At 41.3% G+C, this 22847-nt stretch overlaps 2 protein-coding genes across 4 annotated transcripts in view; one reads left to right on the top strand and one right to left on the bottom strand.

The window, feature by feature from the left end:
- Nucleotides 1-4229: 4229 nt before the first annotated feature.
- ADM (adrenomedullin) lies at nucleotides 4230-6990 on the bottom strand. Its single transcript, XM_038406608.2, has 4 exons — nucleotides 6882-6990; nucleotides 6223-6333; nucleotides 5856-5996; nucleotides 4230-5376 (listed from the first exon to the last, which is right to left on the bottom strand). The coding sequence occupies exons 2-4, from the start codon at nucleotides 6318-6320 to the stop codon at nucleotides 5034-5036; spliced, it is 582 nt and encodes a 193-aa protein (XP_038262536.1). The 5' UTR covers nucleotides 6321-6333; nucleotides 6882-6990; the 3' UTR covers nucleotides 4230-5033.
- An 8244-nt stretch (nucleotides 6991-15234) lies between these two features.
- Nucleotides 15235-22847, top strand: part of SBF2 (SET binding factor 2) — a 527933-nt gene continuing 520320 nt past the window's right edge. For all 3 annotated transcript variants that reach the window (XM_043517429.1, XM_043517428.1, XM_043517427.1), the window contains exon 1: nucleotides 15235-15612. In XM_043517429.1, coding sequence (XP_043373364.1) covers nucleotides 15454-15612 — 159 coding nt within the window. In that variant the 5' untranslated portion in view covers nucleotides 15235-15453. The remainder of the gene's footprint in view (nucleotides 15613-22847) is intronic.

Here is a 22847-nt window from a genome sequence, read left to right as displayed (position 1 = left end):
AAATGCTGTATTGACTGCACAAGGAAAATATTTGGACAGTTGTCTGGTGTTGCCATTATTGGCTTTAATTATGATCTTCTGTCTTTTGGGTACTGAATGAGCCAGAAAATTCTACATATGTGCCAAAATATTCATTAGTATTCCCTTCTCTGTCATTGTTCTTGAAGAAAAAGTTATTTCTGGCATCATGTTGCAGTTCTTATTAGTGGAGACTTAGATGCTTCACAGATTTTTGTGATCATCAGTTTGAGAATACACTTCTGGGTATAACTTATATGTACAGGTGCTTTAATAATCATCTGGTAAAAGTAAAAACACTCTTTGATCTTCTATTATATGTGAACTATGAATACTTCTCAGCCTTCCAAGTGACATAGCTGCTAGAACTATGTTTTTATGCTACCCTGCTGGAGAGACAAATACAAACGCAAGCCTCTCTCCCAGGGTAAAAGTGATGCTCTGAGTTTTTATAGGTAAGGCACTGGGATATCACCGCCCCAAAGCAGTAAGAATGCAACCTCAGAAATGTTCTTTGTTGAAATAAATGTATTTAGGTAATAAAAACAAGCTAGAACAATTTGGTGCTCTTTGTCTTTGCCATATTACCCTCTCTGGGGTAGCCAGATAGCATAATGAATGTAACAGCTCTGAAAGGAGATCCCATGAATGAAAGCAGCAATTTCCTGACACATCACCACTCAGATTCTGTTCAGAAAGGTGATCCCTTTTTTGGCATAAATTCTTGGACGGGCTGGTGGGCAAGGATGACCTCATATTCCAATACATAGTTCCAACCACAAGAATCATTTTTAACTTAAGCCCTTGTCTATATGGAACTTTTAAGCTGCCTCTGTTGTGCTGGCCTACCAGGCTCCACACTGTCCCTTGAAATTGATACTTGAGGCTCCATGTAAACTGATGCTGATTTTGGAGGCATGTGATGACATCTTTCACTTGTCACCTATCACACTGGACCACATGCTGCCCTTGATCTTTGCACACAACTCTTATTGTGTTTCTGGCACTTTTTGTATCATCTCACCTTCTTGTGGCAGATGGTTTGCGAGCAAGTCAGAACCTGTGACTTGTACAGGAAGATCTGGCTTGTGCATTTGCATCTGCAGCCTAGGGGTTTATAATACTCTCATGATTGATCTTTAGGAGGATCACAGAATTGATCTCCTAGACAGAGCTTTAAAGCCTTTGTATTGCTCTGAGCTTTTGGCCTAGCCTGTGGATTGGTGTAAGTTGGTATCTGTTTAGTTTTACTGTTATTTGTACCTGATATATTAATGTATGGCCTGTATTTGTGCTTAGAATGTCCATGGTGGAGAGGAACCTTAAACACCCAGTCATGCCCTCTACGGCAACAGGCAGAGAGGACACTTGCCAAGGGAGGGGTGAAAAAAATTGGAGGAGGACATAGTGCTACTTTCACAGCTTTACCTCCTGCAAAACCACTCCATGTGCTCTTGGGATGCAATTCTGTGATATTTTGGGAGGTGGACCCTGGGGCACAAGGGAAAGAAGTTGCTAGTACCCTTGGCTTTTTCATCTACCCTTATCCCACAGAGGCAGCAGAGAGCAGCACCATCATCTTGAGTTCTTTTCATGCAACCTTGTCTCACCACTTCCCCTCACCCTCAGAGAAGGGGTTATGGTATGTTGAGGATCTTTTTAGGAAGGCAGCTCCCCTTCCTTGCAAATCTCTAAAATCAGTGGTCTTAGGAAGATGCACCCCTTCCACACATGCACCCCACATCCTTCCCACCTGAGAGGATAATCAATTGGGAACTCCAAACAGTGATTGCTATGGATGTCAGGCCCCTGCATTCTCTCTCATATAACGAAATATTCCAATCCATTATTATTATATATGGCAGGCATCAGATACCCTTAACACGACGTGTTTCTTTCCCTCTACCCCCTAACATTAGTTCCACGGCCCCAAGGAGCTTTACAGAAGAGCTCTATTTGCTTCAGGAGTCCAAACTACCCGGGCTGGAGGTGGGGAGCTAAGTTTATTACTCAGTTCTAATATTTATATGACAGTAGTGCCTACATGCCTCAGTCAGTTCATGGACCCCAATGTTAGGCACTGAACAAAGTCATATAGTAAATGCCTTTCCCCCGAAGAGTTTACAGGGGTACATCCCTTTCCCCTCACACTCAAAGAACAGCACCTGTTCTCTTGCAAAGGGCCATCCCAACATCTTCTGGCATTTAGGGTTCAGTGATATTTCTCTTCACACATAATAGACCCCCTTTTTTCAAAAACTAATAGGGAAGAAAGCCAGATTTTTACTTTTCTTTAATTCCTGTTCAATCCTTACAGCAGTACCATCCTGTTACAGTTATAGGGCTTTGCTGCTTCCTCCAGCTGCAGCAGATGGCACTCTTGATCCTTTTAAGTTGAAGCCTATTTATTAAACTTCTAGGAGATAAAAATAGTGCAAGCCATCCAGCACCACTTTGCTGGCTTCAGTCATGCCCAAGTAGGCCATGGATCTTGCAGGTCTCAACTTTGGTATTTCCCTTCAGAAAAACATAGAAAGTATGCCCTTTAAAACAAGGGACTGTTTTTTGGCAATAGATATGGGAAAAGAAATCACAATAAAACAGATAGCTGGAATGTGCATACTGTAGATTATTATCAACTAAAGCAAACATGGAACCTGCCACTGGTATAGCCTCACCTTACAACTTTGGGGTCACCCCGGGTGCACAGTTATGTAACTGCAGACTGTGCCTTCCATAAATCATTGCTCCACACAGGAGGAGAATATGGGCAATTCCTAGCCCTTCTGAAGTCAGTATGAGTTGTTCAGTTGACTTCAGTGGCACCAGGATTTCATCCTTTGTATTTTCTTTCTTTATAACACCCTACTTCTTTTTTGTTTGTTTTTTTACTACAGAAGCCAGCCTTACTTCAAGATCTTGGTATCTGTAATTGTTTTTTACAGTAGCTACTTGCTGGCTTTGTAGTTGGCAGCCATCAGCTGAAATTTGCATGCAAGACAACTCATTTCTGTGGGAAATGGAAGCCTGATCAGCATATAAGGGACAATGTTTTAGGTGTATGCTTGAAAAATGTTATTTTCACCCATCCTATCGCTGCTTTCCACAAAATCTGAATCAGAAAGGCCAGCAGCAGGAAAGGGAGAACTCTCTTGTAAGTTTTACTTGCCACCTATTTGGTACATATATGAAGTGCCAGTTTGTAAAAATCAAAACCTCAACCAAAAAACTAGCTGTATAAAACCCCACAGCTCTAGACTATAGGAGTCTTAGCTGAGAATTTTTTTAGGGAAGTGATTAAAACTAAAGGCCTCTATAAAATATGCCTATAAAAACTTGTGGGTGCACAAATCAACACAAGAAGCTGATGCACACAACTGCAAGTTTTGTTCAAACTTCTGGGGGCACCTCCACCTTTTGGAGACTCTTTGTAGAAGTAGTTCTGATAAAGGAGACACTAATTGTTCCCCCCCTTAAAATGATACCTCCTGTAAAGTCTGTAAAAGCAATGGTATGCTTCAAGCAGTGGGGTTCCACCTTCTTGGGTGGTTGAGTGCACTTAATCTATGCCTGAAGAGTTGAACTTTAGAGCATGGGTAATGGGGACCATAGATGGTGCTGTAGCTCCATTAACAAACTCCATCGTATCTCGAATTTATTTTCTGGTCTGTGGTTTTGGGAGTTTAAAATAACGCTAAGATGTCCTGCCCGCATTGATCCCGTCGGCGTCTAACTTTAACCTGAACTGTGGCCCAGGAAATCCTTCACCATAAGTAACCTTGTAAACTGCCATGACCGTTTTTTGGAACAGGCTCCCTCAATAAATCTATTACTTTGTTGTGCAATGTTGGAACTTTGCGGTTGTTTCTCTGATTAATTATGGCAAAAAATAAACTTGCACGATCAATCCCGCCTGTGAGATATTTCAGCCCGGTTTGAATCATGTGCTTAGGAAAGACCTTGGGGCCTTCTAAATAGCCCTGCTCCGAGATTTTTAAAGCGCAGGTTATGCTTTTATTGTGTTTACTTGCTAGAGGCTTTTGGTCCCTGCGTTGGCTGCTAACAAACTGCCTGTGATTAATGGCTTGATAGCCGTGTTATTGCATTGGCGTAGTGCCGTGTCAAGTATTAGTTACGATAGGAGAGAACAGGGTCAAAAATAACTAATTATGATCTTGTCTACCCTGTCCAGAGACACCATAACAGCACTGTTTTATGTAATAGTGTTTATTTTATGTCACACGTTACCCATGGAGAATAGCGGATACATTCTCTACATCTGTCACCAGTCCAGAATGCAAGATAAAAGACTCAGAGAAAGTTAAACACCAAGATTTTACATTCACGCTATGAAAAATAGAGGGAATACAATGCTTTTTTAAAATGCCCTTATGCAAAAATAGATAACGTATAAAAATAACTCTTTTCAAAGATGCAAAAAGGACGGGAAACAGTAACATCTTAAATATTGATATTTATCTTATTATACACACACAGCACTTATAATTAAACCACGTACAATTGCACTTTTCCTCTCTCTATTACATTCAAGTATAAGGCAGTCCCCCGCAGGGACTAGTGAGTGTCCGATTCCCTGCCGGGTGCAGACAATGCAGAGGGTGCTTCCCCCCAGCCCAGTGGCCAGGGCAGGCGGAATTAGTCCCCGTATGTCCGAGATCCAGGGTTCACACGACTTCACTTCACAGCCCCGTGTGATGTGGCACCAGAGAGAAGGGAGCCAGCTGTGCGCTCTCCCCTCGCGCGCTCCAGCCCCTTCCTAGGGGCGCCGCGCCGCTGGCGGGCCCGGCCCGGCTGGTGCCGAGCGCCTCCGGGGCCCGGCAGCTGCTGTAGCCCCAAGTCTGGGTGTCCAGTCCAAGGCCATGCGGGTGCGCGCCCTGCTTCCCAGCTCCGTCTCCGAGGCTGCCCTGCCCCACGGGCACCCTAATGCTGAAGCGCCGGGGAAAGCCACCATCCGAGGTGGCGCCAGCACGGTGCTTGGCTGCTCCGCCGCAGCTCTAAGTCCTCCGGAGAGAGGGGGCGCGGAGCTGCGCCTGCAGCTGGCCGGCGGCTGCGGCGCTCGAGCTCTCCCGGCGGCTGGGGCGCAGGGCGAGCCACGGGGACTGCGTCCGGCTAGGGGCTGGCACCGAGCGCCGCCTGCGGCCATATCCCAGGGGGCTGATCTTGCTCACGGGGGCGGCGCCGTCCTTGTCCTTGTCCGTCAGCTGGTAGATCTGGTGGGCCAGCTGCTGGATCGTGCAGGTCCCGAACCTGCAGCCCATCCGCATGGCCTGGAAATGGGGGAAGCCGTTCATGCTCTGGCGGTAGCGCTTCACGCGGATGCGGGCATCCTCCGGGGCGCTGCAAGACACAACGGGAGAGGAAGAGGACGTGAGAGAGGAGCAATGGGGCTGCGGAGCAAGGGGACCCTCCTGGAGGAGGAATAGGGCTCCGGGGTTGGGGGAAGCCAGGCGTTAGCAGTGCGGACAGGGAAAGGGGAGGCTGGCCAGTGCTTGCACTGGGTACAGAGGAAAGGCTATAGCCCAAAGCTTGCTGGCTGTAGGAGGAGGTGACCTCGCAGTCTGGTGGCTGATACTATTTCTGTGTATCCGGGACTCAAGTTCCCATTTATATTTGGCTTTCCACAGCAAACGTGCTAGTCTCCCTGCAGCTACAATGGGGGCCGCTGGAGCCAGATCCCAAGAGGTTTCACAGTCCATAGACCCCCTCCCCCGGCTGGGGACATCTGGGGTTCAGCCAGCCCGAACAAGGGAGACTGAAAACTTTCCACCTCCTTGCGCAAGTGCCCGCCTGCAATACGTGTGTGAGCGCGAAGTTACCTGGGATGCGAGACTCGGGGATCCTCCTTCACGTCCTGTGACCTTATGAGAGGCTGCACGTCCGCCGCTGCCACTTGCCCGCTGAACGTGCTGGGGGGTATCGCGTCGCGCTTGGCCCGGCTCAGTGCCCATTTGGTCCATCTGAAAGGAGCAGCAAAGGGGGGACGGGCTGTTAGTGCGAGCCCACAGTGCAGGAGCCAAACCAAACACAGGCTAGGGGCTAAAGGTTCTGCCAGCGCAGGTTTCCTAAAGGGATGGCGTAGGGCTTAGGCACCGTGCAACTCCCAGAGGAGTTTACATCTTCTGACCTAGGACGGACTAGTAGCCACTGCTCAGCCTGTACAAAGGCGCACATTTGGATACTTACTTTCTTCTGAATTCTGAAGCGACGTCTAGCCTTGCAGCATCCACCCCAAGGAAGGTCACGGACCCGAGATAGAGGAGGGCTATGTGAACCAGTTTCATTCTGGCTGAAATCCTGGTGGAGGAAGACGAGAAGAAATGTCATCGGGGGTATATTTAACACAGAAGTTGTATTCGGTTACAGTGAACTCTACGCCTCGGGATGGTCCCCAGCCGCTGGGGACTTCGCGTGTGTGCTGAACTAAGCGCTAATATTGGCTTAGCAATTTATCGCAGAGTAAATAAGAGCCCCTCCAAAGTTTGCTTTTGTCAAACATTTTACTTGCTTACATGGCTGAAGGCTAGAATTGTTGTCAAAAATACCCCACAGGGGTTAAATTGGGATTTCATTCACTCACGCGATTAGAAAAAGCTTGCTACTCAGTTTTTAAAAGCATGCAACGAATTCCCTTACCAGCCTATATATAATTGCATTTGGTTTTAACCCTTGACAGCTCAGCTTTCTTAACTCGCATAGAAAACGAGGGTTTACATTGCAAGCTGCAACTGATACCAAGAGCCAGTGCAAACCCAGCAGCATAACTTCATGCATTTAAAAAAAAAAAAACAGCCCGATTTGGTAGCTACTCGCCCCGCAAATTCCTCTTTTTAAAAGATCCGTACCTGATAACGATGATAATCCACTGAGTAAAATCTTTGTATATTACCGATCCCAAGTAGCAGTTTCCCTCGCAGTCGCTCTGCCCTTCTCCGTGTCACTGAGGTAACCACTGGCTCTCCTGCGTTCCACTTCACACTTTTATAGAGCAGCGCCGCTGGGGAGGGGGAGGAGCTTCGTGTGACTGGTCTGACACTTTCTGCCCCCGACCCCCCGCCTGCCCCATGCACGTCTAGTATTAATCATCCTGCGGCGATAAGCGTGGATTGGGACCAATCAATAGTCGGGCAAAAGTAAAATGACTAGCAAAAAATATCCCGTACAAGCTTGTTGGCGTTGTGCTAATTATCAAAGGGATTTTTAGGTGTTGGTTCTTAGTCATTGCATGTTGCAACGTTCATTACAACTTACAATATCTGCTCTATGGATGAGTCTGTATTATACTCGGAACACTCAATACCTGTTGGTCTATAGAGTATAGATACAGTATATAATATATAGTTCCCTCATAGAATATAAACACTATAGATAGAGATTTATAGATATATTGTAGCTAGACCTGATCATTTAAAAAAATCCGTTCAAGTGCAGCAAGGCAAAACTTTTTTAAAATTTATATTTGGAAAATGTGAAGTGCAATGGATAACGTTAATGAAGAACAGGCTCGGTTACATAAGTAAGGAGATGAATACATCATCCAACATTGGTATTTATTATACACCCTAGAGCATTTCTGTCTGTTGCTGATCGTTTTAATGTAAGCTGACATTTAGATATTGTTAAAATATTAAGTTTAGAACAAACATTTAAAGAAAATTGTACTGATATGGAACTAGAGACACGGTCATCTAAAATATTAAAATCTATAGACTTTTTAAAAAAATGTAAGGGGAAAAGTTGTCATGGGCCGTTTTAGCCCTGATCCTACAAACACTTAAACATATGCTTAACTTTAGTCAGGATAGTAAAGTTAAGCACGTGCGTGTTTGCCGGATCGGGGCCTTTGTCAGTATTCACCATAGCCAATAAAATATAGCGTTGTTCTACAATAGTGTGACATCTCTACTATGAACATTTCACACGTTTCGGTTTCTTTCTCTCTCTCTTTTTCCCTCGGATTCTTTTTACTAGGGAACACTTTTACTCTGTACCAGAATGAAGGAGACTTATCCGCTGTTGCAATGCAGATTCTTTAGCCTCGCATTGACATTTTTCCAGAAGGTCCCCTGGTGTTTCTTGTTGTCTTTGCCATTAATAAATATTGAAGGATAGGAACTGAATTCAGACTCCTGAGACATTTAATTCACAATTCTGCCAAGAGAAACGTTATTTAGGAAATCAGGTGTGGATACGTGTGTGATGCTGTCCTTTTTGGTAAATTGGGCGTGTGTATCACTCTTGGAAAGGTATGTGTATGAATATAATAGAGACTTTCCTTTGACTGCCCAACCGACTCAGTCTAAGGTGATCCCTCCCTTGCCAGCAGCGCCCAGAAGCATTCACGTCTCACAGCAAACCCAGTGTACACACCTACTTTTGGGATAGATTGCTAGGCTGGTGGCAATGTAGTAGGTGGTTGGGGTGTGGTGTGGCGTTGCAGGAGAATTACAGAGATGCATTCTCCGCCTTAACTATTCTCCCTGAAATTGCGGCTGCTACCCTGCAGGCAGACAGGGCGGTCACTTCCAAACACACATCGTCTTTCTCCAGAAAAAGTGGGACATTTACAAGTTGGGATTTTAATACAACTTCAGGGCTTAATCCTGCAAACACTTAGGAATCTGGGTAGCTTTACTGAGTAGTTCCATTTCCTTTCATACATACTGTGTCCCCAAACAGTTTTAAATAATGCAGTAGTGACAGTTAAAGGATCTGCAGAGAGAGGGAACAATTAAGAAGTAGATGAAGGAGAAAAGGAATTAAATGAACATATCACTAATATATAATTTTTAAAAATTAATCTTTCACTGGGGTTATTTTATAGACAAAACCTAGAGTAAACAGTTGACAAATTAACATACACTCAAATGATCATTTATGCAACTAAAGCTCAAGTGACTATTAATCATCTGTTTAAAACCTTTCTTAATCAGCAAAAATACATGATGAAGCTGACCCTACTTTTTTGAGAAGGCAGATTTAATGTTAATGGGTATTGCTTTGGCTTTATATTATTATAATCCTCTGCAGTTCCAGTAAGAACACATTTCCGCAAATGTGGAAAATTCCTAATTAAAATAGTTAATTAAAATTATTGGCCAAAAGAGAAATTCCATTCTTTATACTTTTAGAAAATATAATACAGGAAGAGTCCTACATGGATTTGAGATGTGTCATAAACCACTCACCACTTTGTGTCACTTAACAGTGTCATGCTTAAAAGTCTGTTCATTACAAACAGGATTTCAGTGATATATAAATCATTTTAACCTAACATGAGATTGAAACTTGGCACTCAATTTATCAACCCGCTAGTGTAGTTTGTGAAAAGGGCTGGAACAGGTAACACTGATTTTAGGTCTAACATGAAAACATTGTTTTCTGAATTCAGATGCTTGCTGTCCTTCCTAAGCATAAACACACAGAGAGTTTAAAAATGAACTATAAACACTGAGTTTGTACATGGGGTAACAGTGTCTCTTTTATTTTGAAAATTATTTCTCCAACAGCCAAGTTATGTACACTTTAAAAAAGAGACATATTTTTGAGGCAACATAATTAAATACAATGGAAAATATTTCTCCTATGAGATGTCCATTCTCTCATAGATACTAATTCCCATTAATTGGGAAACTCACTGGTCTGGAGGAAGGAGTGCTAGGCTAGATGTTATGAAGTATGCATTTTTAATCTGTTACTGACTTGCTGTTGACCTTGGGCAAGTCACTTCAACCTCTCTGTATCTCAGTTTCCCATATGTAAAATTGGATTAACTGTATGTACCTTCTTTGCAGGGAGATAGTGAGGATTAGTTAGTGTTTGTACAGCACTTTGAATAGGTAAAGTGCTAAGTATTATTGCTGCCATGAGAGTTTCTGTAAGATCTCTGTGCATCAGTGGGAAAAAAGGGTTTTGGCCAAATTCTGTATGGCTTATGCAAGAAAATCTCTCCTTAAAGTCAGTGGGAGACTTTCTTGGGCAAGGAATTTGGAGTTTGGCCCTTAAGTATGGACTGATATTAATTTAATGACATATGCAATTTACTTTGTCATACTACATATTATAGTGAATCTGAAGTTGGACTAAATATATGAATGTAAGTATTCTACAATATGTAGTGTGTAAAATCCCAGCCAAAGTCAAAGTGCAGAACTCTTGCTTTTAGTTTTATTGCTTTTCAGTTAATCTGGGCCAACATATTCTAAAGTGACTAGTGATATTAGGTGCATTGATTTTTGGGTGCCCAACAAGAGATGCCTTAATGGCATCTGACTTTCAGAAAGTGGTGAGAATCTAGGCTCTGGGACTTGTCCATAGCCCGCAACATTTTGAATGTTCCATCTACAGCATAAATTCACTCAATGTTCTGAGAGCAATTTTTAATTTCCAGGCAGAACAGGATGAGTTCCTCTCCCTCCCAAGGAGGAAATATGATCTCATTGTTGAGGCATTGGACAGAGATTCAGTAAATGTAGTTTCAGTTCTCCACTCTACCACAGACTTCCTCTGTGACCTCAAGCAAGAGTCTCTCTCTTTCTCTCTCTCTCTGCCCCGTCCTCATTTGTAAGATGGGGATACTATTACTAGATGATACAGGGATGTACAGAAGATAACTCCATAAATATTTAGGAGATGGTCAGGTACTATGATGATGGTAAAAGTGGCAAAGCGTCCTGTGGCACCTTATAACCAACAGACATATTGGAGCATAAGCTTTCGTGGGTGAATACCCACTTCATCGTTGCATCCGACGAAGTGGGTATTCACCCACGAAAGCTTATGCTCCAATATGTCTGTTAGTCTATCAGATGCCACAGGACTCTTTGCCGCTTTTACAGATCCAGACTAACATGGCTACCCCTCTGATACTTGATATGATGATGGTGATCATATGGTACCCAAATAGGTAGTTTAGTTAAGAAGTGAATTAAAGTTAAGAAGTGCTTTTTCTTTTGCTTGGCTGTTTTTAAGGCATGCCACCCTGTGCTGTGATCCCACTAGATTTTACAAGCTAATCAAGATTTAGCTATGTCTGTTTGGATGGAAGAGGCAGGAATGGTGAGGTACTGTTGCTAGCAGTGCTCGTGAGACACTAGGTATATTTTTTCTCCTAAGTGCATACTGCATTAATACCCCAGCAAAGTCCTATATAATATTGTCCTGCTAGAGGTGCTCTCTCAAATGAAGTGCAAAAGTAGAGGTTCTGAGATTTGTTTTGATAAAATAATTCCATGGTACTTTTTGTAAAAGTAGAGATGTTAATCCTAAACTCCTGGTCAAATTCCAAATTAGGTAATTACATTTTGCTTCTATGAACTCCTCCTGCAGTTTCAGTTGTCCAGAATATTATTCATTATTATTATTATTCATTCATATTCATTATTATTCATTCATTCATATTATTCATTATCCCTGTTGTAACCCTCTTGCTGTGCACAGTCAAACAGTTGCTGTGTTTCACCCTAGTGTTGACACTATTGTTCCCACTTCACAGAGGGGCTGTGTGGCTTAACTAACAAATGCATACCTTTTTGCTATTTCGTCAATGCTTTTCATCCAAAGATCTCAAAGTAGTAAAATGATACTATTTTGAAAGCTTTTTACCCCTAAATTTTCAAAGCAGCTCTTCAGGTTTTAGTAATTAAAATCTATGAGAACCATGCTGACAAAAACCTGCACGCTCATTTAAAAATGTATCCCTTAAACTTATTCTAGCTACTCTACTGCTCAGGGGGAACTAAAATAATCTAATCAGAACCCTACAGCTCTTCTTTTTCTCTAAGTGATTATGCAATATTTTAGATTCATCTTATGCTCTTGTCTTTTCTACTGATGCATACGCTGCATTTTATTAGGTCTAAATCTTGCTACATGATAATATTTTATAGGAATGTTGATTACCTTAAGGGATTTGGGGGAGCTGCTGCCCTCTACTGGAAAGTAACAAGGATTTTCCACAGTATGCCAACATTTTTATGGCTGACTTAGAACAAGGCTTCCTCAGCTCTCATCCCCTAATGCCCCTACTCTACTTGCGCTACATTGATGACATCTTCATCATCTGGACCCACGGAAAAGAAGCCCTTGAGGAATTCCACCATGATTTCAACAATTTCCATCCCACCATCTACCTCAGCCTGGACCAGTCCACACAAGAGATCCACTTCCTGGATACTATGGTGCTAATAAGCGATGGTCACATAAACACCACCCTATATCGGAAACCTACTGACCGCTATTCCTACCTACATGCCATTAGCTTTCATCCAGATCACACCACACGATCCATTGTCTACAGCCAAGCTCTACAATATAACCGCATTTGCTCCAACCCCTCAGACAGAGACAAACACCTACAAGATCTCTATCATGCATTCTTATAATTACAATACCCACCTGCTGAAGTGAAGAAACAGATTGACAGAGCCAGAAGAGTACCCAGAAGTCACCTACTACAGGACAGGCCCAACAAAGAAAATAACAAAACGCCACTAGCCATCACCTTCAGCCCCCAACTAAAACCTCTCCAACGCATCATCAAGGATCTACAACCTATCCTGAAGGACGAGCCATCACTCTCACAGATCTTGGGAGACAGGCCAGTCCTTGCTTACAGACAGCCCCCCAACCTGAAGCAAATACTCACCAGCAACCACACACCACACAACAGAACCACTAACCCAGGAACCTATCCTTGCAACAAAGCCCGTTGCCAACTCTGTCCATATATCTATTCAGGGGACACCATCATAGGGCCTAATCACATCAGCCACACTATCAGAGGCTCGTTCACCTGCGCATCTACCAATGTGATATATGCCATCATGTGCCAGCAATGCCCCTCCCTCTGCCATGTACATTGGTCAAACTGGACAGTCTCTACGTAAAAGAATAAATGGAGACAAATCAGATGTCAAGAATTATAATATTCAAAAACCAGTCGGAGAACACTTCAGTCTCTCTGGTCACACAATTACAGACCTGAGAGTAGCTATCCTTCAACAAAAAAACTTCAAAAACAGACTCCAACGAGAGACTGCGGAATTGGAATTAATTTGCAAACTGGATACAATTAACTTAATAAGCCTGAATAGAGACTGGGAGTGGATGAGTAATTACATAAAGTAAAACTATTTCCCTATGTTATTTCTCCGCCCACCCCACCCTCTACTGTTCCTCAGACGTTCTTGTTAACTGCTGGAAATGGCCCACCTTGCTTGTCACCATGAAAGGTTTTCCTCCTTCCTTCCCCCCCCCCCCCGCTGGTGATGGCTCATCTTAAGTGATCACTCTCCTTACAGTGTGTATGATAAAACCCATTGTTTCATGTTCTCTGTATGTGTATATAAATCTCCCCACTGTATTTTCCACCGAATGCATCCGATGAAGTGAGCTGTAGCTCACGAAAGCTTATGCTCAAATAAATTTGTTAGTCTCTAAGGTGTCACAAGTACTCCTTTTCTTTTTTGCGAATACAGACTAACACGGCTGCTACTCTGAAACATATAATTTGTGGTCCACCCCATCTATACCAGGAAAGTGTTGCTTCTAATTACGCCTCTTCTGAATGTAGGGAGTAGTTATTCAGTATCTGAGATATGGACAATAATGTTCCTATACAAAACATGTTTATTACTGTATTCCATATCCTAACTTATGGTGGAGTGATGAGAAATAAATTCAACTGTAACCTAACATTAGAACTAAACAGTGATTCATAACACTTAGTGCTGCAGTTCTTACTATTGTGCTGTAAAACATGTCTGGGATATAAATGGTGGTTTTTATCTTATACTATTTTTGGCATACACTCAACCAGTTAATGGAGCAATGTCTTGTCAAGACACACTACATATCAGCATAATCTTTTCAGGGGCTAGTAGGCCAATTAGGCTTTGGAGTAAGAGCAAAAGGCGTCAGTCCTATTTACACACTATAAATAGCAACCTGAAATCTTCCACTTAATTGTAAATGCTCTCTGCAGGCTCTTGAAGAATAGCATTTTGCTAGGATGTCACACAAATGGGTAAGTAGAAGACCAACAATATTAAATAAAAGAGATACTGCAAGTCTGCACTTGAGTCACAATCATCTTCTCGATGAGGATTTAAAGTGACATCAGCCTGTGATTTTTTTCCCTCCTTGGGTGCCAGTGCCAAAGCTGTACTCCACATGAAGCCTAAATGTGGAAAGCAAAGTTGGAAAACCTGTTAAGAAATATGTGTGGAAAAAGATTTCTAGGCACATTAAGATTTCAATTAATATGGTTTCCATATCTCATCACAGTATTGTAATAGCAATTTGGGCCAGAGGCAGCCTGCCTCTCTCTCTCTCACGCACACCTTCTGCCCCAGATTTTCCTGCTGACTTTATTGCCAGAGACAACTCAGTGCAGCATAAGAGTCACAGAGTCACTAAAAATAATTAAGAGACTTGGTGAATGCTGTGCCATGAGAACTGCACTCAGTTTAGGAAAGCCTGCTTCTCTCCCCACCATGGCATGTTCCTAACATCCAAAAGAAAAAGTAAACAGGAAGCTTCCTGGAAATTCCGGGCCACTGAAATTCCATTCTTGAGAAGGAACTCGGGGAGGTTATTTTAGATACCCTGATAGTTCATATTAAGGCATTTATTTTGCATGCACTGAACTATAAATGCATCAGCAAAATATTATACAAAACAAGAGGATGATGCGCTTTACTGCAAATTCTGCAACAGAAAAGGTCCTAATCCCATGTTTAGGCGCTGAATGAAGTCAGGGAAGATATTTTAGAAAGACCTTAGCTACCGGGTGGTTGGTTTCTTTTTTTCTTTTTTAGTTTTCATGCGTTAAACTCAAAGTGCGTTAATAAGCTATAAATACAAAGAAGGAACAACGTACATCTTGAGGCATCCTTTACAAGCGAAAATGATCTTTGGGTGGGTACTTTAGAGAGAGACATTAATTTTTTTGCATGCACTAAAATGCATGGGTAAACTACCTTGCTGCCTCCTTTGTAACAGGAAGGGAGGACCCAAGCTCAAGCGGAGAACGAGAACAGGCAGGCACGCTTATTTTTGGGAGAGATCTTTGCTTATTTAGTTGTTTGCCCGTGCGGTGTCCTGTGCATTCGCGAAATGCAAATACAGCGGGAGGACGCTGCACCCCGCCCCAGCCTTTACACCTAAAAGGGGACCCGTCCCGAATTCAATCGCGCGCTCTTGGCCACGGCTAGCCTGCGCGAGGCGGACAATAGCTCCCCTCGCGCCGCCGCCGCCGCCGCTCCGCGTGCTAGTTGTAAACCCCGCTGCCCACGCCCAGCCCCGCGGGGTCACAGCACAGAGGCCGAGGGGGCGCGCAGGCGCAGAGCGCGCCTGGGCGTCCAACATGGCTGAGGTGCTGCTGTTGGTGCTTCTCTTGCTGGAGCAGAGGGCAGGATGCTGAGTTCCCCAGCAGCAGCAGCAGCCGCCGCCGCCTCGACAGTGGCAGTGGCAGTGGCAGTGGCAGGGGCGGTGGGGGCTGAGGCAGGCTCTTCTCAGCCATGGCTAGGCTGGCTGACTATTTCATTGTGGTGGGCTATGACCATGAGAAGACAGGTAGGTGTGGCTGTGTGTAATGCTGCTGTGTGGTCTCCCTCCCCCGGCCCCCTGGTGTCACGCAGGCCCCCAGAAGGAGGAGGTGGAGGCTGTGTGGACATTGTGTGCCAGAGGCTGCTGCGGGGAGCGCTCCTCAGGACTGGGGGATGGGGTAACTGCCTCTCCCCAGGTTGAGCAGGTTGGTGGGGGAGTCAGGAGGTTGCTTTCATGAAGGGGACTAATTTAGCAGGGGGTTAATTTCCTCCCCAGGACGGTGGATAGGTTGGAAGGGGAAGGAGGGGATTCTCTTCCTCCGATGAAGGTGGGTGGGTTCGCTTCAGGACCTTCCCAGAGCACGGGCATGTGTGGCGTGGCTTTCAAAATCTGTCAATGAAAATAAAAACACACTAGTAAAGCTCCCCTGTCCCTCCCAGCACTAAAGCCCCTGTCACATCCTGAGCGAGTAATGAACGATGCAGGGGGCGGGGGCTGGGATGGTCATTTTCAACAGAAAAAAGAGGTGACATTCTGGTCCTGTCACTTATTGGTAATTTCACGTAGTGGATGCAGGCTGTTGTGCTTTCCAGGAGCCATTTCCCTCATTTGAAGGAGGGAAATTATGAAGAAAGAATGAGAGATTTTAAATGTCTCATAATGTACATATTAAAATTTATTCATTGTGAGAGCCTTTAAACATTAGCTTAACATGAATCCCCAGGTGGGGATTCTTGTTTGTTATTTTATGAGGTGTTTTCTCTGTAAGGAATAACATTTTTGTTGTTCTCCTACCTCTTTGTGTATGTAGTTTTTCAAAATATTTTGTTTAGCAGAATAGTAAACTTAATGCTAAAAAAAAAGGTAGATTAAGTAGGATCTTCCTGGAAACAATTGGGGTTATTGCCCTTTTTGTTTGGGGACAAACAATTGTTAATCACCACCTCACTGAGGTACCATTGGTGTTATAGTATAGGTAGCAATATGGCATTTTGTAAGCTCTGTAAGGTTGCCTGTGTTATAGAATTGACACAGCAAAAATGTTTTTGCTCCTCTGATCAGATGAGAAGGGGAGACATTATGTCTGGTACGCAACCTTAGAGGCAAAGAAAACCCCTCTTTCACTAGTTCATTGAAATATATATTTTTATCTCCGACTATAATATTTGTCAATGATGACATGACATCACTTGTTTATGGATATTGCTGAAGAAACTTTCAACCCTCAGACTGCCGTATTTTAATTTTCAGTTGAGTTGTTGACTGGTACACAAATACACACAGGCTTGCTTTTCAGTAGATATTTTAGGGTGAGCATTTAATCAGCTATTATCATTAAGCAGGATTTTAAATAATTAAATGCTTTTTATAAATGCCCAAGTCTATATTTAACAAACCATATTTAAATCTTGTACTTGAATCTGTATTCGTGGACTATCTGAAGATAATAGTTACTCCATAACTTTCTTTACATACTTTCAAACTAAACATAATAAAGGGTTAGTTTGGCATATTTTTATTTAACAGAAAAATAAAAATCTATTACATCTAAGTATTATATTTATAAGGTTTGCATGGCTTGGATAAAAATCTGTCCATAAAAGATTTGGTGTCTCGTATAGAATTCACACACCATTTTGTCTATGCATTACAATATGTACTGTCTTTTCTAATTCCATTTGTGAAATTACAGGACTTGTGAAGTGGAAGTTGGGTGCAAGAAGCTAAGGGCCGTTAAGGGGAAGATACAAATACATATATTGCTTTTTTTTTAAGGGGGTGCAGTCAGCTTTGACGTCTTCACTATATGAAGTAAATTGACAGCTCAGAACTGGACAAATGGCTGTATTTGTAAGATCCTGATCCTGCAAGCACTTAAGCACACGTCTAACTTCATGCACATATCATTGACCTCTTGACTACTCCCTTGTGTAAAGTTATACACGTGCATAAGAGCTTCCAGGACGGGGACCTTAATTTGAAGAGTCTGTGTCCTGAAATAGTTAGTTTAGACCTGACAGAGCAATCAGAAGTTATTATTGAATGGGTTTGCTGCTGTTTAACACCTACTGTTCAAAATGTTTGAGAGAAAACAACATTCTCCAGAAGACTAGGCATGCACTGTCTTCCAAATTCCTTTACCCCCACGTGCAATTCCATAATACACAGAGTATTGACAGTTTTTTTCTTTTGTAAAATTCCAAAGTTCTTTTGGTGTATTAATTCCATTTCCTTCTATATGAAATCGATGGGTTGAAAATTTTTTGTAAGATAAACTTATAATTATTCTTGACGGTTTTAAATACATCTTTTTGTATAGACATTTTCTCTTTGCTTTCTCTTTAAAAGGCACTTACTTTGGTATATTAGATTGTTTTAACTTTTATCTGAAGTGAAAAATGTTTCTATTTAAGTTTTTAAATGCAAAAAATCTGTTACTTGTCTACAGCTTGTCTAAATGATTTCAAATAGACTCAGAATAAAAATTTAAAATCTTGAAATATATTTCATGTAGTTTAAGAAACGATTTTTAGAGTTCCTATTGGTAGAAAATACTCTCAACATCAGTGTTACAACTCCTGATCCAATAGGTGTTTTTTAAATGCTTTTGAAAAAGAGAGCAAGCTATCATTTATTGTAGTCTATTTTTTATATGGCCGTCATCAATTTAGTGTCCGAGTGCCTCACAGACGCTAACAAATTTATCCTCACAGCACTCCGATGAAAGGAAAAGGAAAGTGGGAAAGGGTTATCCCCACTCTACAGATGAAGAACTCAGGCAGGGAGAGATGAATGGATTTATCCATAGTTGAGAATTCAACCCAAATTTCCTCAGTCACAGTGCAGTGTCTTAATGACAAGACCATCCTTCTTATTACAAAGTCAAATCTATTTCACCTGGCACTTTATCCATAGCAAACATTTGCTGACAAACTTTCCTATTTAGTTGATTATTTATACTTGGATGTTTCAAAATTATAAATTTGAATATGTAGTATTTAGGGACTGTCTCGGGTAAATAACATTTAGCAGTTTACTGGTGTGTTGGTTCTTTCTTCCTTATTGGATTTAGTTTCATGGTAATCCCAAAATAAGGAGGAATGTAGATTTTAAAATTAGTGCAGCCTCTATAATGTTTTCTTCACCTTTTAAACTTACTATGAAGTGATTTTTATGATAGTGAAAAGGTGCTGTATTGACAATCCTGTTGATTTAATCCTATGTTTATTCATGAAATAGGTGTACAGCTGTGGCATTATAAACTTCCCTGTACCACCTTGTTAGTGTGCGCTGCTTTGACTTGGAGCTACCATCAGTGTGTCAGTCACATACAGTTGGTGGATTAAGCTAACTCCTTTGATTAGATTTTTCTGTCTTCGTTAGTTGGAACGTGCAAATTGGCAGGTAGCATGTTATATCTAATCCTGCATCAGTTTTACACATCCATTGCAAGTATTGAAGTATTTGGGTCCTGATCCTGCATTTGCCTATCTGTATGTGCACTCTTACATGGACTTCTGCTGAAGTCAGTGGTACAGTGTACCTGTGCATGATCATATGGAATTGGGGCTGTGGCTTTTATTGGGAGAGGGTGTCTGTACAACTGCTTATTACCCTGCTTTTTATGGTTTGTGATATTGAGCTATACAATCTAGCAACCTTAAAAACTAACAGAATTATTTTTGTAGGCATTGTATACAATCCATGCATCTTTTCCGATAATACGTATGTGACTTTTTTTGTGCGCACATTTACTAACCGTTGAAAATTTCAAGAAGGAAAATTATTCTTGTGGACTTCCCCATGATTTGTATAACCGTCAGTATACATACATATGAGCGATGCATGCACAGTTGAACCTCAGTTCTGCAATTGAATTCACACATATAGACCCTTGAACCACGATCAAGCCCTACTTATCTTGGAAGTACTCTGTGTGGATGTAAGAGCCCACATATGCAGATTGAAAAGGAGTACTTGTGGCACCTGAGAGACTAACCAATTTATTTGAGCATAAGCTTTCGTGAGCTACAGCTCACTTCATCGGATGCATTCAGTGAATGTATCCGATGAAGTGAGCTGTAGCTCACGAAAGCTTATGCTCAAATAAATTGGTTAGTCTCTCAGGTGCCACAAGTACTCCTTTTCTTTTTGCGAATACAGACTAACACGGCGGCTACTCTGAAACCTGTCAGTATGCAGATTGGAGTCCTAGTTGCAATGGAATTGAGCTTGCATTCCTTGTGCACTCAAAACTTCTTTTGAAGTCACTGATAATTTTGGGTGTGAAGGGATGCAGTAGCAGCATCCCTTGTGGGAAGTGAAATAAGCAAGCATTTAATTTGACAAATGTGAAGGAGTCAGATTTAATATATGTAGTTCTATAGTTGTTAGTGCTCTCACTTTTTATTCTGAATTAACAATTATAGAGGTACACGTATTAAATGTGACTTTCTCTTTTGTCACATTAAATGCTTGCTTGCTTCAGTTTCCACTGCTATATCCCGTACACACCCAGAATTATCAGTGACTTCAAAAGAAGTTTTGAGTGCACAAGGAATGCAAGCTCAATTCCATTACGACTAGGACTTCCATCTGTATATATGGGCTCTTACTGGGATGGAGAAAATTTTTGTTATCCAACCCTTCAGTATAATGGAGAGTTGCTGCAGAAATGGTTTAAAGGGCACACATTGAGATTTCTTCGCAAAGAATGTAGTTAGAAAATGTAGGCCCCATGAATCAAAAAACACCACTTCATGTGCATTCTAAGACTTTTTTTTTTCCATGGATTTTGAAGTGTGTTTGATGGGCTTTACAACAAGAATTCCCATATAATGTGTTTACATAATGGAATGTTGATGGGATTTAGGGAAGTTCACAGATGTTTGCAAAGATCACACAAGGGCATGAGAAAACATGCTGCTGCTTGTTTTTTATTTTTTTGTTTTTTTGCTGGTATAAGCCCTAATCATGAATTCATCATTGGAATTTACATACGGCCTTATTCAAAAAGGTATGAGAGAGAGACAAGGTTGTATTGCTTTCCCAAAGCAGAAACAAAATGGTAGTGTCAAAGAAAGAAACTATATATTGGGCATATTTAATCTGCCCATACACCCACCATGGCTTTTCTTTAATTAGAACACTGGAAAAAACTTGCGTGTAATTGAGATGCAATAATGTATACAACAAAGTAAACTCTAAAAACTAGCAAAACAGAGATAATCTGTTAGTTTTAGAAAAAATATTTACAAAACATAAGTTACAATTAGTCTGCATTACTCTTGCTCCTGGTATTCAGTGGCTCTGTGTATAACAAAGGGAATAAGGCTTGAGTACTTAATTTTTATCGACTATTACAATGATTAATCAATTCTAATGTGACAAGTGATCATACTATAGTTGCCTGCACCTTCACTTATAAAATTATCTAATCGTGCTTATTTTAAAGAAATCACTTTCTCTTACCTAGCTTTACATCTTGTTAGATTGTGAAGCTAGATAAGGGAGAGTGCAGTAAAGTGGGCAGAAGAAATTCCTAAAATGTGGTATTCTTGTTTAGATTCAGTTAACTTTCCTGTGATCAGAGTTTGCCTATAAACAGAAGGATGTTATTGTGCTCTATTCAGTTAAAACAAAACAAATTCCAGCTACAATAAGAATTATTTTTTTTTCTTATGATAAATCTTTTTGGAGATGATGTAACTGGTGTGTAACTTCATAATAAGTGCTAAGTAGTCTTTTTATATTTAAAGTAGTATCACATATATTACCCGGGACAGGCATTCTGTTTGGCTGCCTCGCAAGTCAAAGGAAGTCACTTTCTTCCTCTTTTAAATAAACACCTTCTTCCCTCCTCCCGCCCCCCCCAAAAGACACTGAAATAGGAGGAGTGTAGGAAATCAGGTTGTCACTTGACTCCCCCATTTGTGCCACAACTGCATGAGGTCTAGTTGCAGTCTAGTCCTAAAAGTACAATATACCTAAAATAAAGAAAATAACAAAACAAAATTTAAAAAAAAGAGCCCTAGCCTTTTTATGGCAAAGGAGCTTTAGCGCTTCATCAAAGCACAAAATCTGCTCTCTGAGCTAAATCAGAATGCAGCTACTCAATATTGTGGTCTCTGAAAATCAAGATTCAAAGATTTGCTAGCAATATAAGCATATTTATTTATTTAAGCTGATCATTGTAATTGAAAGTGGTTACTCTGAATCTCTAATTCATAATTTAAGAAAATGCTACAACTCTGCAAGTGAAGTTATACCTTCTTGCGAAGTTCTTAATCTGACATTTTCTTCAAAACTTGGATTTTGAACTTTGTCCGCTGGATCTCCCTTTCATAGCAAGAAAAAATTATTCATTTAACAGGGAAACATTTCATACAGCTATTTCAGTTTAAAATTTAATGTCCAGAAGGTGTGCATGCTTATTGTATACACATGTCCAGAAACTAGATTAACTTGTCCTAGCATTGTTTAATAAGGGAAGATAATGAATATTTTATATTTTCAGGGATATTGTAAGGCTAAATTGCCACAGAAAAATAATTGCTCTCTCTTATTCTGGGGCAGTCTTGAATTAACATACTGTAGTTTTATATCTAACTGAAGGATGTGTCTGCTTGACATGCTGTATTCTTCTCTTCTTGGCTAGCATGTTATATTGTGCAAGTTTGAACACTGCTAATGCTGTGGGCTTCTATAACCGCAAGCATATTGTTCAGTAGGAAACAATGGTGACTTGCATTTTTAACTCCGACAATATAACAAACATAGTAGCCTTATCATATAACACTGGGCAAGATAATTATCAGGATGGATAAAAATCAATGATTTAAAAAAAATCGGATTTTTTTTCTTTTTTGGACAAAATGCATCCAGCAATCATCCCTCCATAATGCCAACTATAATAAACTTCAGAGCTAAGGGTGAACCATTCAAGAAATATGTTTGATGATGATGTTTTAAAGAGAGTCACACCAGTGAACTGGTGGAAGTCACTTAAGCATTCAGATTCAGATCAGAGACTGGATTCAGAGACTGTTGAAGTGGTGATCTCACTTTTAACAGCAGTAGCTTCTTCTGCCAGTGTAGAAAGAATATTTTCTTCCTTTGGACTAATTCATACCAAATTGAGAAATCGTTTGGGACCTGAAAAAGCAGAAAAGCTTGTTTTGCTTTTCCAGTTTATGAACAAACAGGAAAATTAAGGCGAAGATGACTGAGTTAGCTGCGGCACCTTAGAGACTAACAAATTT

The sequence above is a fragment of the Dermochelys coriacea genome, chromosome 6 (assembly GCF_009764565.3).
Source record: "Dermochelys coriacea isolate rDerCor1 chromosome 6, rDerCor1.pri.v4, whole genome shotgun sequence".
In the NCBI taxonomy this organism is placed as follows: Eukaryota; Metazoa; Chordata; order Testudines; family Dermochelyidae; genus Dermochelys; species Dermochelys coriacea.
Note: the sequence above shows the minus strand (reverse complement) of the source record. Positions and strands in the feature narration are given on the sequence as shown.